The following is a 17,122-nucleotide window of genomic DNA, read 5'->3' as shown; positions in this document are numbered from 1 at the left end:
CATGATAATTGTGACATAGAAAGAGGTGAGGTTTAACTTTACTGAGCAAATGAATAGTATAAAGATAATTTCAGGAAAACATTTAACTTCAGAAAGCAAGTTTAATGTATACAATTACAAAATTTTTGTACAGCCCATGTATACAGTTAAGTGGATTTTTACATTCCCATTATGTATTTGACAACCTGAAGTTAAATTGTTCTTGTTTTTGTGTTAATGGTTTATCAAAAGTATAAAATAAAGTATCTTTAAAATATTACATAATTCAAACTGCTCAAAATGATTGTAAATGATTGTAAATGCCACTGATTTTTCTACATGTATTTGATTTTCTTTAAGAAAAAAGGAAACTATATTCAGTATTTTAATCAGAAACTAGTTATATCTTCTGGTTTATGATACAGAAGCAGGACGTAAGGGATTTTTTTTAAATTCAAATTTTATTTAGCAAAGTGGCAGCAGATTGAAGAGCATAATTATACTCTTTGAAATCCAGTCCTTATAACGAGATTGTTCTTCCTTTAGGGGGGGTGTTGTTTCTTGTACCTGAGATTGGGGTGGCTGACCGCAGTGTCATCCATGTGGAAGATGGAGAGCAGCTTCACAAAAGGACAGGTTATGCCCATAAAACCTCATAGAATCCATTACCACATGGTCAAGATTCCTGGTAATTTTGGAGGCAGATTAGACAAGGAATACAATTCACCCCCACTGCTCTCTAATTTAAAGGGACCCCCACATCACTAGCGTAAGCAGAGCTCTATGAACAGAAGTATTTGGGAAGTAGAGAAATTAAATTTGCGTCACTATAGCAATATCCAGTTGCTGATGAACAACTGAGATGTGAATTATGAGACACATTCTTTGATGTTAATTATGAAATACTCTTCTTTAAACAGATTGGTACTAGCTTAGAACAGGATTTCTCAGCCTCAGCTATTAACATTTTGGACTAGGTGAGTCTTCATGGTGGGGGCTGCCCTGTGTCCTGTAAGGTATTTAGCCACCAACTTGGCCTCCACCCACTTGATGCCACTTGTGACAACCAAAAGTATATCCACACAGTCTCCTGTGCCCTGAGGGCAGACCTAGTAGAGGACTATGGCGTAATCAGTAAGGTTTTTGCTAAAGTGCATGCATTTCTTTGAAAATACCCTTTTTTAATTAAGATAACAAATTAAACACACAAAATTGTGAATCGTGATGTGGCTTATAAGATATATATTTTGGTCATTCAGGTAGCCATATTTATTCCTACATATTTGTTCTCCATCAATAATGGCTGTCTCTGGCCTCCCCGGTGGCGCAGCAGTTGAGCGCTGGGTTGCCAAGCTGCCCGCAGCCGCTGCAGCGCCTGTTTGATCCCCGGCTGCTCCCCGGCCACTGGAGGAGAGTCCCACATGGCGTGCAGACCTCTCCTGCCGCCGCCCGCTGCTCCCCTCAGCAGTGTACTTCAGTTCTTCTGCCTGCTCTGCTCCCCACTCTGGCTCTGGTGAATTCTCTCACCCTCCCGCGCTTCTGACTGTACCCAGTGCTTGTATAAATAATAAACAAATAAATCTTTAAAAAAATAAAATAAAATGCCAAAAAAAAAAAAAAAATGGCTGGCTCACAGCTTCTCCCTCCCCAAAATCTTAGAATTTCCTAGGTGTTAAGAGTATTAAATAGGGCTAGGGGTTAGGGTTAAACAAAAAAAGGAAAAAGAAGAAAAGAAAAAAAAGAGTGTTAAAGATGTTTTTTGTTATGTTAAAATGATACCTTTGATGGACACTTGAGATTGGGAGCTGGTTGCCAGGGAAATCAACTGGAGTAGAGAGTTGGAACTTCCAGTTCTACCTCCCTGATCTGAGGAGGGGAGAGGGGCTGGAAATTGAGTTGAATTGCCAATAGCCAGAGAGTCAATCAATCGTGCCTATGTAGTGAAGCCTCCATAAAAGCCCAGAAGGAGAGACCTGGAGGGCTTCTGAGTTCATGAGCACATGGAGATGAGGAGAATGGTGTGCCTAAAAAAGGCATGGAAGCTCCCAGCCTTTCCCCACTACCCTGCCCATCTCTTCCATCTGGCTGTTGATTCTTATCACTATTATCCTTTGTAATAAACCAGTGATCTAGTGGGCAAACAGGTTTCCAACGTTCTGTGAGCCGTTCTAATAAGTTAATTGAACCTGAGGAGCATGTCCCAGGAACCTCTAATTTATAGTCAGCTGGTCAGAGACAGATAATAATTTGGACTTGTGACGAGCACCTGACATCTGAGGGGGGCATCCTGCGCCTGGCTGGACAGAGCCCCATGGCAGCCTGAGCCTTGGGCCTGGTGTGTGAAGTGAAGTGCAGTCTTAGGAGACAGAGCCCTTCATAGCTGTGGAATCGGACAGATCTCCAGGTAGAGAGTGTTAGAATTGACTTGAATTCTCAGCTACCTTCTGGTATACAGAAATTGCTTTTTGGTGTGGGGAAACTTCCACACACTCCCATTGGAAATGGTCTCAGGGACACTCACAACACATGAATCAAAAGTATTTCCTCCATCTTCCCCTAGTTCAGAAAGGCCTGCTCGCAACCATCCCAAAACATTTATGATTTTATCCTCTTCCAATATTTTTCCTGTACTTAAAACTATTTGAGACAAGCATATTTTCACCACTATTGAAAACTGATCAGATATCCTTAAATATCTAATCTTGAGATTGGGAGCTGGGTGCCAGGGAAATCAACTGGAGTAGAGAGTTGGAACTTCCAGTTCCACCTCCCTCATCTGAGGAGGGGAGAGGGGCTGGAAATTGAGTTGAACTGCCAATAGCCAGAGAGTCAATCAGCCATGCCTATGTAGTGAAGCCTCCATAAAAGCCCAGAAGGAGAGACCTGGAGGGCTTCTGGGTTTGTGAGCACATGGAGATGAGGAGAATGGTGGTTTTGTCTTGAGAAGCTAAATCTGAAAGACCTTCCTTGCACATGATTTAAGGGAAAAAATAAACCAACAATTCTGTCTTCCGTAAGTAATGAGCGTGGTGAGTTCCACAGCACTGGGGGGAGTAGAGAGGCGACCCTCTCCTTGCAGGAATGTCGGAGGTACCCAGGGCCTGTTGTATGCTTGTTTGCAGTAGCTCTTAAATGAGCTATAAAATGACCTCATTGGCTATAATATCAGACCGTTCTCAGGGGCCATGCTCACTTCACGACATCATGTGTGGCACATTCTGCTGTGCCTCACACAGAGGAAACATCTAGTGCATATCTGGTTTGCCCTTCATGTTGAGGGGCTTTCCCTGAAATGATTCTCTCCTTGGATCCTCCCTTCTTAGCTCTCCTGCTATAGGCTTTTCCTTTCAGCAGTGACAAATGGGCTGCCCTGACTTCTAAAGTAGTCTTTCAATGTTGTCAGACATCTTTTGATTTGAGTATATTGGAAGGATAATAAAAAATTTAGTTTGGAGGAAATTCATTTTTCAGGGAGTAGTACATTTTTTCGTCTACTCAAATAAGCCTAAAAGGCCAAATATGTGAATGGACAGGGAATGCTTCTCTGGAGACATGCGTACGTACCACCGGGCTCTGTCCAGGGAGTGTGCCATTGGTTGTCTCCTCCTGTGACCCGCTGTGAGGAATAAGCCATCTTATGCATTTATTCTCACCATAGCTGAGAGAAAAGGCATTCTTTACAAGGTTGCTTCCCAGGTATCCTCAGAAAAGCTATCCCATGAGAAACAAAGTGAGTACCTGGAGGGGAAGCAGGGGCTCATACCAGCGCAGCCACAGCCTCCCTCAAGCCTCACGCGCTACCTAGAGCAGACGGGTGGCTTAGAAAATAAGGAACAGGGCTTTGTCCTCTCTGAAAAATCATTTGTATTTATTAAAGCAACTCCTCTTGACTGAAAATTGGATGCTAAAAATCAGAAGAGGCCTTAATTTTGTCACTGTGGACCATATGCTCTTAAAGTATATCCTGCCTTGCGTTAAGCAATATAAGAAAACCCCCTACGGAGAGCATTAAAAAGCCATTGGCAATATTAGCCACTTGGAGTCCCAAGCCTTTGAGCATGGGAAAATATCTTAAAGTTCTTAGAAAACACTTTGAGCTCTGCAATGTGTGTTATTTACTGTGGCTGGGAAAAATAAATCCACCTGTGGATTGATTCTTTGGGAGGAAAACGCTGTAGAGACCTAAAAAATTTGTGACATTTATCTTATAGCATCATTTATATTCACAAACATACCTCCCTTGACCTTGACCCACACCTTCAGAGTGGAAAAGGGCTGCTGGGGAAGAAGGCATAGAATGTGAAGAGTATGCTACTGGTTGCCAGGACTTTTGTGTCCCTAATTTCAGCAGCTGGAGGGTCCCTGGGGTCTGGGCTGCATTTCCTCTCAGGGCAAAACACTGCAGAGCATGGGGCCTACCCAGTACAGGGGCAGGGCAGGGGGAGGAGAGACCCCTGGGCAGAGAACACAGCCAGTACAAAGACCTTGAGGTTAGATGTTGGCTTATTGGAATCTTATAATGAAAATAGTTGATGAAAGGAGTGTAAGTGATTATCCTTATCTCCAAATTATCACAGGCACAATTAGACAGTGCGCCATTGCCATGCACAATCTGTTCCCAGGTCTATCCTGGAGAAAAGCGAGTGATCTGGATGCACTAGAATTATGCCCTGGTCTCTCCAGTGGAAGGGGGAGAGGAGCATGAATCAGAGTTTATGAAAGCAAAGGTGCCCAGAAATGCCAGCTAGTCTCCGTGTTTCACCCGGCCTCTCACAGTGAGGGGACTTGTTAGGAAAATGGAGTGAGAATAGCTACAAACCCAGTTCCTTAATATGAAAAACTATAATAAGAAATGCAGCATCATCTCAATAAGGGAAAAATGTGAATTACAATGAGGTACCTATTTGTAGTTGCAAAATAAAATGGCTTTACTTTGTAATTTCATTAGATCAAATAGGGTAAACTTGCATTATTAATACTTATCACACGGCTCTCCTTTCTCACCCATATTCTCAATGTGCATGAACTTTTCCTCCTTATCCATTTGGAATTCCTACTTTTTCACCAGGTTCTCCAGCCACACCTAGAAAGGCTCTACTATCTGTCATTTTATATGCGGCTTGACTTGTTTTATTGTCCTCATTACTTCACCTATGAAATGGATTCATGCTAATTAATGTGTGGCTTCAACTAAGCACTTTTGTTTTTAAGTTTTTAAACTAATTGGAGAATGGGGGGGGTTGCTTATTTAGAAAATTTATGTCACTATCAGGCAAAAAAATGTAGATATTTGGGAGACTCAGAGAGGGGTCCCTAGGATCCCCCAGTGTCAAAGTATGATAATACCTGTTTTGCCCCCTTAGGGAGCTCTGGATCCTGTTCTTCTCCAGAGTCTCTCCTCCCTTGGATGCCATAAATCACTGTCATCCTGGTAGTAGTTTCTGGGAACAAAGGAGAACCCTGTCTCCTAAACACCTGGCACCTACTCATTGCTGTGCTCTAGATGTTGCTTGCATGCAGCATCTGCATGTCCACACCCTCCCCTGCTCTCTCACTTTCTGTGCCTCCTCTCTTCCTCCCTCCCCCTCACGTCTTCAGTGCCGTCTTTATTTGACATCCCATATTGTGCTTCTTCCACCTTTTGAGTGATTATGATGTTTCTAACATGTACAGTGAACTGTATAATCTTTAAAGAAATATTACACTTGAACCAGTCTGTGGCTAATAGGGAAGGCAGTGATTAAAGCACAGAGTGGGATTCAAATCCCAGCTCTGACACTAACCTAGTAGCCTTGGGCAAATCTTATTTTGCCTGTGTCCTACTCTGATAAATGAAAAGACTACCTTCATCAGGTTGCTGTGGGAATAAAATGAGATCATACATCTAAAGCACCAAGAATGGGCCTCCCCAGTGGCGCAGCGGTTGAGTACTGGGTTGCGAAGCTGCCCGCAGCCTCTGCAGCACCGGTTCGATCCCCAGCCGCTGGGCAAGACCTCTCCTGCCGCCCATGGCTTGCAGGCCTCTCCTGCCGCCTGCTGCTCCCCTCAGCAGTGTACTTCGTCAGTTTGCCTGCTCTGCTCTCCACTCTGGCTCTGGTGAATTTTCTCACCCTCCCGTGCTTCTGACTGTACCCAGTGCTTGTATAAATAAATAAATAAATCTTTTAAAAAAATAAAGCACCAAGAATGGGGCCTCCCTGGTGGTGCAAGGGGTTAAGCACTGCTCTGTGAAGCAATCCGCAGCCTCTGCAGCAGCACGAGTTCGATCCCTGACCGGCCAGTGAGTAACCCACATGGCGCAGCAGACCTCTCCCGTCTCACCCGCTGCTCCCCTCAGCAGTGTATTTCAGTAGATCCGCCTATTCTGCTCCCCACTCTGTCTCTGGTGAATCCTCTCACACCCCGCATCTCTGGCCTGTACCTGAGTTCTTGTATGCATAAATAAATAAATCTTTTTTAAAAAAATAAAGCACCAAGAATAATACCTGAGGCAGAAAGGACTGCCACAAATGTTAGCCACTAGTAGTATTAATGCTGTGCACCAGGCATTGTGTTGGTTGTCAGGTGTGTAGCATGACGCACACAGGGGTGGCACCGACTCTTGGTGCTGTCCGCTTCACCGGGAAGCGTAGATGACCCAAATAAGCATAAATAAGAACATAATGGCAAATTACATACTCTGAAGGAAAAATATTATTTTCCATGATAGAAAATCATAGTGTGGTGATCTTCACTGGGCAGTCCAAGAAGGCCACCCTGGAAGTGTTGCTGAAGGCAAGTCCCCCAAGGAGGAGCAGCCAAGTGGGGACTTTTGAGAACAGCACACCCAGCAGAGAGAGGACCAAGATGGGAGGGGGCAGGTCGTGAAGAAGAGGCTGTTCTCAGGAGCATAGCAAGGCAAGGTTGGGATAGCCAAGGACAGGATCGCCAGTGTCTTGTGTCTCAAAATGCAAGGAATATTCCAAGTGGAAGTTGTAATCATCACTGCTGCTTCTTGGTAGCTCTGTGTAACTCTGCATCCATTGTTAAGTGTCAGAGGAAATCAGAACCATTTGATTTTGCCTGAAGAGTTTTACAGTGACCTTCACAATACTATTTTTAAATGGTGATGGAAAGAAAAAGCCGATTTTCACCAGTGTTAACATGGAAACTGCTGGATAGAAAGGAATCTGAGGCAGCTCTGTGGTGGGCATCAAGGGGTGTTGGCAGGCGTCTGGCTCCATCCTGAAGCCATTGAATGAGGGGTGGGTGACCAGGACCCAGCAGCACGGGCTGACTTGGGCAAGTACTTGAGTCTGAGTGTGATCTTTCTCTCCCCAATGGGCCTTGAAGGTATGCCATTCTGACCAAAGCCACTTGGCCCTCATGGAGAGGAGATGAGAAACAAGGTGTCCTCCACCTGCTGCAGTCCGTCAACATGGACAGTGACCAGTTCCAGCTGGGAAGGAGCAAAGTGTTCATCAAAGCCCCTGAGTCTGTGAGTGCACAACTGCCCCCCCCCCCTTCTGCCACCTTCTGCCTGCAGCACCTCCCGCCACATAGCTGGCTTCTTTTTCTGTTCCTTTGGTTCACACCTTAAATATCTCCTCCAAGGTGTCCCTCTGCTCCCGGTATAGGTGTGGGTCATTCCAGACTCCTGAGAGCCTTGAGAGCACTCAGAACATGGGGAAAATGTCATCATGCAATAGTTTCTTGTTGTCTCTCTCCCATTCTCTAGAAGGTCACATCCTTGAGGTCAGGATACCCTGCTGGTATGCCATCATGTACCCCCTCTTACTGAGGTACCTCATGTACCACCTCATGCTGGAGGTGCCCAGTCACTAGGTATAGTACCCAGGAGAGTCTAAGTTAAAAAGGGACTTTCTTATCCCACATCCTCACCTGCATGACAACAAAGAGGTCATTTACACACTGGCCCAGGCTTACTCCTTGCAGGCGGAGCAGAGCCCAGTGGTGGGAGTTCCCGGGACTGTACTCGAAGACCATGGTGGGGAGTCTGGAACGGGCTTCCAGGGAATAAATAGGGAGGAGGAGAAATCTCTGGATTTATAGAACATGAATATCTATCAGTAAGGGATTCAGACATACACATTTTACAATTCACAAACTTAGCACACGGACGGACACACACACACACACACACACACACACACGAACTTTTTTTTTATCTTTCCTGATGAGGGTCTGGTCACTGGGAGCCTAGTGACCCTCCATAGGAGCTTCTCAGTTTGGGTGAGAACCCAGCACAGCCTCTCAGTTCTTCTGCCCCGTTACCTCTGAGGCTGTGGAATAAAGATGTTTACTTTTTCAAATTGGAGAAACTGCTGGAACTAACTGAGGATCAACAGCATCATTTCCTGAGATTCCTTTATCGCAAGACCCCATTTCAAGTGTCTGTGGTGAACGTGGCACAAATAGCCATCCGATCGAGAGGAAGCTGCAGGAGAACTTACAATGTTGGTAAAAACGGAAACACTTGCCTTAGACCAATCTTGCCCTCGCTGTAGTTTTCTTCTCTAGATCACACCCCACAGCTGCAGTTCTGTCTGCCCTGTAGGATCGGCCTGGGACTCAGGAAGGGTAATGGCTATACCCGAATGGCCTTCGGAACATAAAGATTATTAAATAAATAAATGGCACACGTCGATAGAACCCGTTTATGAAAAGTTTGTGGTAGCATTTTCCTCTTCGAGTTATTTGTAGCTTCACAGCAATTTCATTTCCAAATATAAAATGAAAATGTTGTGTCATGCACCATTAAGCAGCCCACAGAACAGTTCCTGTTCTTTCCAAAATGGGATGGAGTGATTTATCAGTACAATGTACAACTCCTCTGTTATTTTATACCACTTTTACTTTTTTGACTTGCTAAATTTTCACATATAATTAAAACAGTGTCAATATTTTTCATACTTTTTTTCCCCGATTCTGTTGAGTTTAAGGATTTTAGTTCCAAAATCAAGATTTATTTTTGTTTTTTCTTTTTCTTGTCTTTCTTCCAATTCCTTTATTACCATCACTTGACTCTTCTTTATACACACACACACACACACACACACACACACCCCACCCCTCAGTGCCCTCCTCCTCTCACCACTCATCCATCCACATCTATCCCTGACACTGCAATTACTTTTACAAAAATTGCTTTATTAAAAATCCACTTTGTGATTTTTGCCTTAAATTTTGTAGTACATGTGCTAATATGCAAGATAACCCATTTTTGCTAAGAAACCACATTAGACTTCAGGCGCTGAGGGGTTTGGTTTTGCTTATTACATCCATGACTCCCCCCCCCCATTTCTTTCTTGATCCTCCTTGGTTTCTAACCCCCACAGCTTTTAGAAAGAACCCAAAACCCAGCTATTCTTTGAAATAGTCTAGGAAGTTGGGAATTGGTTACCTCGTCATCCCTTCTGAGTCACAAATGTATTTTCTGTGATACTCCCAAAATAGTTCTGGGGAAGAAGACGAAAACAAGACTTACTCAGAAACCCATACACAAGATAAGAAACATCAACAAATTTTCTTACAACAGGTGACCACAGGGCTCAGATTTTAAACATTGTCTGGTTGTCAAACCATGTGTTCCCTTTTGTTTTAGAAATATGCTTCTCATGCATGTTGCATATGGCCCTGAAGGCTGAGGAATGAAGTGGCCCCTCCCTTCTATTTGGAGTTTGAGGTGTTGTTTCTATACAACTGGGGCTGTGAGAAGAAGTTCGGTGACAGGAGGGGAGGGGATGTGGCTTCTGAGTATAGACCCAGATAGACAGACAATAAATCGAACCCAGCTTAAAACCAAATTTACTTATTAATTTCTGGAACATTTTTGCAATGGCTATTCATCATCTTTGGTCCATTTTATTTTTTTTCCTAGAGAGCCATGTAAACCACTTCCTGGGTGAATGAGAAAGATTCCTTCCAGTTTTGAAATGATCAGATAGAGATTCATAGCAGAAGACATATGTCAAAGGAAGAAAGAGCCTGGCAGAGCCTAAAGGACCTTGATTTACTTTCCTGGCTCCTTCAATCTAGTTCCAATTTTTTCATCTTCCAGTGGAGATAACAATCCTGTGATTCATGTAGTTTTTGAGAGCTTGACTGAAATAATGTATATAAAGTGCCTAGAGTATGATTCCTGATCCATCGTGGGCACCTTGTCCTTGCAGCTATTTGCTGTTATCTTTATTATTCCAGAGTTTTGCTCAGTGGGGTGCAGCAATCAGTATTCATAGTTAAAATGGCCTGAGTATCAGACCATGCCAGCTTCTGATGTGGGCCCCTAAATAAAATCATGCCAGCCCCTCTTAGTGAACCCAAGTCCTAATGAGGTATCTGAAGTCCAGCTCCAATCACAGGGGTTATCATGCTCTGCGCTTGGGACTGCTTGAAGAAGTCAATCAGGCAGGAAGTCTATACTTTCATTGAAATGAAAGTAGGGCAGCCCTCATTCCATGGCCACACAAGCTCTGCTGCAAAAGCTGGAAAATTCCATTAAGAGTCTGTGTAGCACCAAACGAGAGCCTCCACCGCCTTATCTGATCTAGCTGTGTTGGGGAATAAATGGATATGTGTTGAATTGCTTATTCGATCGTCACAGAGACAATGAGCAAGGCAGGGCGGACACTATTAATAAGGGCCAACTGAATACCTCAGATCCAGCTATTTCCCCACTGTGTTTTTTGTTGAAAAGGAAAAAAAAATAGATTAAAAGATACAGTGATCATAAACAACACGTCCTCGTGATCATTTCTTCACATTTGTTTATGACTCTGAGAAGCTGCTTCCCATATATGTCCTTGACGCAACTGATGTCCCTGAAATAACCAAAATAAGTGAGGGCCTGGTACTATGAATTGGCTGATCTTTGTCTTTTCTACATTCACAGCTGTTTCTTCTAGAAGAAATGAGAGAGAGAAAGTATGATGGGTATGCTCGAGTGATACAGAAATCATGGAGGAAATTTGTGGCCCGAAAGAAATACGTCCAAATGAGAGAAGAAGGTATTTTCAGCATTTTCCCATGCGTTTACTAAATCCCCAGAATAATTTGAGCTTGGGTGAAGTTACAAGTCCATTTTACTTTGCCTGAAATGTTGCATTTTGAAAAAACCTTGCGCTTATTTAGAGTTTCTCTAAATGTATTTCCACACTAAGTATCTGTCCACACCCCCCGACCCCCGCCTTTTTTCTGGGGAACCAATCCTTCTCATTTCTCTCTGTTCTTTTGGGAATTGTAGCCTCAGATCTCCTGTTGAACAAGAAGGAGAGAAGGAGAAACAGTATTAACAGGAACTTCATTGGGGATTACATTGGGATGGAGGAGCACCCCGAACTCCAACAGTTTGTGGGCAAGAGAGAGAAGATTGATTTTGCAGACACAGTGACCAAGTACGACAGGAGGTTCAAGGTACATGCTGAGGGCCTTCTCTGAAAGCCACAAGACTCCTCACTTTTAAAAATAACTCATCATTTTGTTTTTCTTATCAAAATAGAACATTTTTCGGGCCTCCCCTGGTGGCACAGCAGTTGCATGCTGGGCTGCGAGGCTGCCCGCAGCCTCTGCAGCGCCGGTTCGCTCCCCGGCCACCAGCGAGGGTCCCACAAAAAAAAAAAAAAAAAAGAACATTTTTCCTTTAGAAAAGTATAGATAAGCCTAAAGAAAAACAGCTACCTATACCCAGAAACAAGCCCTGTTAATTTTGTGTTTATCCTTCAGAACTAGTATACAGACATTTGTTTGTATATTTAATAATTTTTCAAAACTAAGAAGTGTGTGACAAACTGTTTTATGACCTGGGTTTTTTTTTTTTTCTTCTGTTTTCCTTAAAATATGCCAGAGAGAATTTTCCATGTTAATAGATGTATCAATGTAAATTACTTTAACTGCTAGTGTTCCATTCAGCAGATGCTTCATGATGTTTTTAGTCAGTTTCTCATCATTTCTTTCTTAATGATATTTTTTGCACTATCATAAAGAGAGACTGCAGTGAGCATTCTTTCATGCATATCTTTGTGTGCTAGTAGGAGAGGAACCATCGGGTCAAAAGATTCAGAATTGTAAGCAATACCACAAAGTGTTCTTACTCATTTTCCCTGAGTGAAGGAACAGCTCAGCAAGGCTTCCCCACAGCCAGCGGAGGAATAGCTGGCATTTCTTACCTCTTCCCTTAGACTTTTTTCCTGATAAAATCTTGCTGCTGTTAGTAAAATCTGAAGCCACAGTAGCTCACGGACTCATTAAGGGCGTTTTTTAGTCAGGAAAAAAATTAATGCAATAAAGAACAGTATTAATTGAACTAAAAGGATAATGTTGTTTTGCTAAAACCAAATCATCACTTATGCCTGCCAGCCGCTCTGGTGGCAGATTTGAGGGCCAACGTGGTGTTTGTCTCCTCTATGTGCAGGTATAAGATAGTCGGTAATCTATGTATTTCAGGATTATCATTGAAATGAAGATTTATCCATTTTAAAAAGTAACAACTTCATGAATTCACACGAAACATATATGCAGACACTTAAAGGATCTGTTTTGAGAAACACGCTGGAGCATATAATCATATGCGTCCCCATATGTGTTTGGTTTGCCCAGGTCTATCCCTTTATGCCTTTTGTCCTGATACCTTAAATGGATCCATGTGAGTTTGCCAGCTTTGTAAATCAAAGAGCATCAAATGTTAGAAATTTCATATTTGTCAACCTAGTAATTATTAGCAGTGTCCATTCACTCCCAAGGAATGTGGTTAGATGACAGTGGAATGGCCAACCCAATGGGCCATTGGAAGTGGATATTAGTTACCAGTAGAAGTGGATATTAGTTACCCAGGACAGCTTTCTTCATCTGGTGACTCCCCCCTTGTGTAGACAGTGCTCAGGTCCACATGACTAGCCACCTTCTTAAAGCACCTCTTCTTACAGGGTGTAAAGCGAGACTTACTTCTTACTCCAAAGTGCTTATACTTAATCGGACGAGAAAAGGTCAAACAGGGCCCAGACAAAGGCCTGGTGAAAGAAGTTCTGAAGCGGAGAATCGAGATGGAGAGGATCTTGTCTGTGTCCCTCAGGTGAGTGGAGAGGGGCGGAGGCAGAGGTGTCTCCCTTCCCTCAACATTGCGGCCCACTGTTTCCAAATACAACCAGAGATAGGCCTGGCTGGGCTCCCCAGTTGTCAAAACCACGATGAAGAGAACGGAACTTCTTCCCAGAGAAACCTGTCCATGAAAGGTCCCTGAGAATCTTGATACAACAGCAGTAAGATCCCTGGAAAAAGCTGCCTCCTGGTCAGCTGCTCTAATGGAGAGATCCTTTGTTCACATAAAGTTTGTCAAATAAGCCAGTATATAGAAAGAGAGTATAATCACTCTTAATAAGTGGGCCAGGGCTCCAGAGACTTGTCCCCAAGCCCACGTCAGACCCTTTGAAGACCTCACCTATTTCAGAGAAAGCCCCATCAGAGGTGCCTGTTAAGTCTTCAGTGTTGCTGTTCCTTTTTCTGTGCCCTCTGACTGTTTTGGAAGAAACATTTCTTTGAGGCTCCTGAGGGTCCTTTCTGCCTTTTCATATAAGGCAGGGAATATAAACTGGTCTCCGTAATCTGTAGCTCCAGAGTCATCGCCAAGTGCTTCCACTCCAAGTTCACAGGCAGGGGCCCTTGCTCGTCTGTCAGCCTCTGCAATGCTTTTGGCAAAGCCACTGCTATCCATGAGGAGACTTCCCTTCATCTTCCCGGGCTGGGAACTCTCAGGCCAAGTTCCCTCTAAAGAGAGGAAATCCTCCCAGTCTACAGACTTGCAGAAGAGGCAGGAAGGCCCCTTTGAGCCCAGTAGCTTCCTCCCTGAGCTGTGTCCCTGGGTCCTTCTGCAGATACCATTGCCATTGCCAGCACAACTTTTGGGCTGCGATTTCGTGAAAAGTGTTCTGGTTTCTTGGGAACATGTCTTCCTGGAACTGGGACACCTCTCAAGTCATTCCACACAGAAGACAAAATTGCTGCGCTTGGGAAAAAGCAGGGGCTTTGTGTGCTTAAGCATCTGACCTCGCAGGCTGGAAATCCTGGCTCCAGTGTATAATCCAAAGCAGATTTCAAGTTGTGTCCATTCTTGCCTGTGTCACTGTGGTTTCTGATTCTATCTGTTCCCAATTTTCCTGGATAAAGAGCCAGGCTGTGTAGTGAGGCTAAATGTTTAAAACATCTCAAGTCAGGATGTGGTAAAACTTCTAAGCAGATGAGCCCATCCTGTCACGGCCCCCACCCCAGGTAGGACTCAGTGCCGTGGCTTTCAAGGGAAAGCTCCCGCAGCTCCTTTTCTAGAAGTTCCCCTGGACAGAAATGGGTTAGTTGAAATGTTACGTTTGCTGGACAGTAGCAGTGGTGAACGCCAGGGATGACAGCTCTGGGGCACACGTGCTCATTACTCTGGGCGATTCTTGTTCTTCCTCTTATTATCTCCCAGGTGGGGCTTTGACCTTCAGACCACTCAAAGAATACCGATAATAAATAACCGTAACAGAACTACATTTATATCATATACTAAGACACTATCTTGCCCATCAAGTTGTTGAGGAATATCAAGGTGTGAGATAATCACACTGAGAGTTCTTTTTCTCTTTCTTCTTCTCTCACGGCCTCTGGGGATACAGTGTCTCCTGGAACAGCCAGCTTCTTTCTCAGCTTCCTCTTTAGCATTCATGGTCTGGACATTTACTTCCTTGCGGCCTTTTCTTCTTTAGAGGATGTAATAAAATGAGGTACTTAGTCTAAAAGTTGTTCTGGCTGTAGGGAAAAAAGCCTGAGTCATTTTAACTTGTGATTTCTGTGTGCTGCAGTTAGCGAGCTTCACACTTAGCAGGGCTAATATTGTTTCCTCACTTCCTTTATTCATTGGGTGTAGGCCAATAATCCCAACCGAATTAGGAAAACAACCAGACGGATGATGGTGTGTGAACAGTCACACCCAGAGTGGAAATGGTGGCGCCAGATGACCAAAGCACACACATGCACATTGTGTGTGTGTGTGTTTCCTCTAAATAGATCAATACTACAGAGAAAGATTTTAACAGTTGTTTCACACTTCAGGAATGAAAGTTGTAACATCTGTATGTGTTTTGAAGAGTTTATGAGACTTACGAAGCTCACTACTTAGCTAAAATAGCCCAGTGCCTTCTAGTTAAGACTGTCAGTGTCCCAAAACTTGACCTTTCAGCCTGTCTTCAACTCTTAGAACATAACTGCTATCAAAGCGAAATGGGCTCACACATGGTTCCCTAGTCAAGCAAACCGCCCATACAAAAGCTGTCAGGAGACACGTTTTGAAATGTGAGCATGACTAAATATTTGATATAGAGGATTGATTGTTTCTTTAGGTGTGATAATGGTAGTGTGGTTTTTTTATTTAAAGAGGCTTTGTCTTCTTGAGATACACAATAAAATATTGCAGGATAAAATATTTGTACTTTGTGCTAAAATAGCTTAGTTTATGTGTGGAAGTGGGGCAGCAGGGATGTAGCTAAATATAATGGTCGGTAAATTGATAATTGTTGAAACCTCTTGACATGGAGGTTCTTTCTGCTCTTTTTATATTTTTAAATTTTTCCATAATATCATGTTGTTTTCTCAGGTCCTCCAGTAAAATCATATTTTTATACTTTTTTTTAACCTTTCATGAATATAGTGAAATAATGTCTGCTTGAGTTATAGTTGAAAATTAGTAACATTTTTATGTACACGTGAAAAAGCAGAGTATGCTCAGAGATAGGAAGACTGCCGTGGTTTGAAGGGACTCTAGGATGATTCGAACAGGGAAGATCCTTGTCTAAGTAAGACTAAAGCAATGCTGCCTGCATTTCCACTCTCTTTGGAGACTTGGTGAGACAGTCGGGAGATATCACGTCAATAGATAGTTGACCCTTCGATATCTGAGATGTGGGACATCTGCTGATGGTCCAAGCATCAGTTCTGGAAGGATCCTTACAGAGCTGTTTCCAAGTACTGACCTGGCCTCACTTTTACCTGAAAACCTCAGTTTGCTGAAAGGGTGGCCACACGATATAATAACCTATGTTGTTTGCTTTCCTGTTGGATAATAAGATTGGTACCATAAACATCTCATATTTGGTGTTTTCTCTAAGAAGCCTTAGAGTAGCCCTTCTTGGTTTGATAGCTTACTGCCTTCAGCCCAGACACTCTGTGGCTGCTGGTCTGGGTCAGTAGATTGCCCGGCACTTGTGTGTAATCAGAAGAGCATCCTGCAAGAGGGTTCTTAGAGAGAGGTGCTGGCACCTGGAGGCCTGACGTTCTTGCCTAGAACATTTCATTGCCCAGATGCCCCGAACCTCTGGCTATGAGAACAGCCTGTGTCACTACCTGTGCCGCTGACCTGCGACATTACTGAGATCTTCACTTGATGTGGCTTTGGGAACTGGAAGGTGTCAACATTTTTGGAATGACCATCTATCTACCTTGTGTTCTTCCTTGGGATTCGAAGGTTAATGAGACAGTCACTGCTTCCAGGTGTTCCCTTCCATGCTGGAAGGGGGAGCAGACACTTGGGTGGACCTGGGCCCCAAGGTGACAAACGTTCAGGGAGTGATACCCAGGCTGCTCCTGGGATAGAAAACACCAGAGTGAGCCTTTCATCTGTGCATCAGGTGAAACTCCTGCCCATGTTGATGCCTGTCCCAACACTGTTTATTCACCTCTGCACTTGCCAGCTTATTAAAGAGGCATATATTTCATAATCAGGAAACAATTTTTATAAAAACAGTTCTATCCTTGGAAATTGCCTTTTAGCTTACAAAAAAAAAAAAAACCAAACTTCTGTAGAACTTTATTTAGTGTCTTGTAACTAACATTTTTGTGAAGATCTGGTTTAGGGGAGTAAAACAAGATTTTTCTAGTGTTGTCAGCAATACAACAATAAGCCACAAAGATGAGGGAAGAAAAAACAAGTACAGAGCCAAACCAGGGACTACTAAAGGATCTTTCAGCACAGGGGCCTGTGTCAAACATCTGTAAGAAATTGCAGCTTAAGCATATGAATAAGACAGGGGTGAAGTCCAAAGATAAGTCTGATTTTTTAGAATAAATAAAGTGAAAGCTTTCTTTTCAGATCTAGGAGCATGGGCTGAGGAGGGTGGTTTCA

The 17,122-nt window shown here is 43.4% G+C and overlaps 1 protein-coding gene across 1 annotated transcript in view; it reads left to right on the top strand.

Moving 5' to 3' along the window:
* MYO1E (myosin IE) overlaps positions 1–17,122 on the top strand; it is a gene marked incomplete at both ends in the record, with an annotated part of 191,810 nt that overhangs the window by 152,222 nt on the left and 22,466 nt on the right. Inside the window, 4 exons of the mRNA XM_084240164.1 lie at positions 7,312–7,456; positions 10,871–10,985; positions 11,222–11,391; positions 12,900–13,045. Coding sequence (XP_084096290.1) covers positions 7,312–7,456; positions 10,871–10,985; positions 11,222–11,391; positions 12,900–13,045 — 576 coding nt within the window. The remainder of the gene's footprint in view (positions 1–7,311; positions 7,457–10,870; positions 10,986–11,221; positions 11,392–12,899; positions 13,046–17,122) is intronic.

The sequence above is a fragment of the Talpa europaea genome (assembly GCF_964194135.1).
Source record: "Talpa europaea genome assembly, chromosome: 8".
NCBI classification, from domain to species: domain Eukaryota; kingdom Metazoa; phylum Chordata; class Mammalia; order Eulipotyphla; family Talpidae; genus Talpa; species Talpa europaea.
This window is presented reverse-complemented; position numbering and strand designations above follow the sequence as displayed.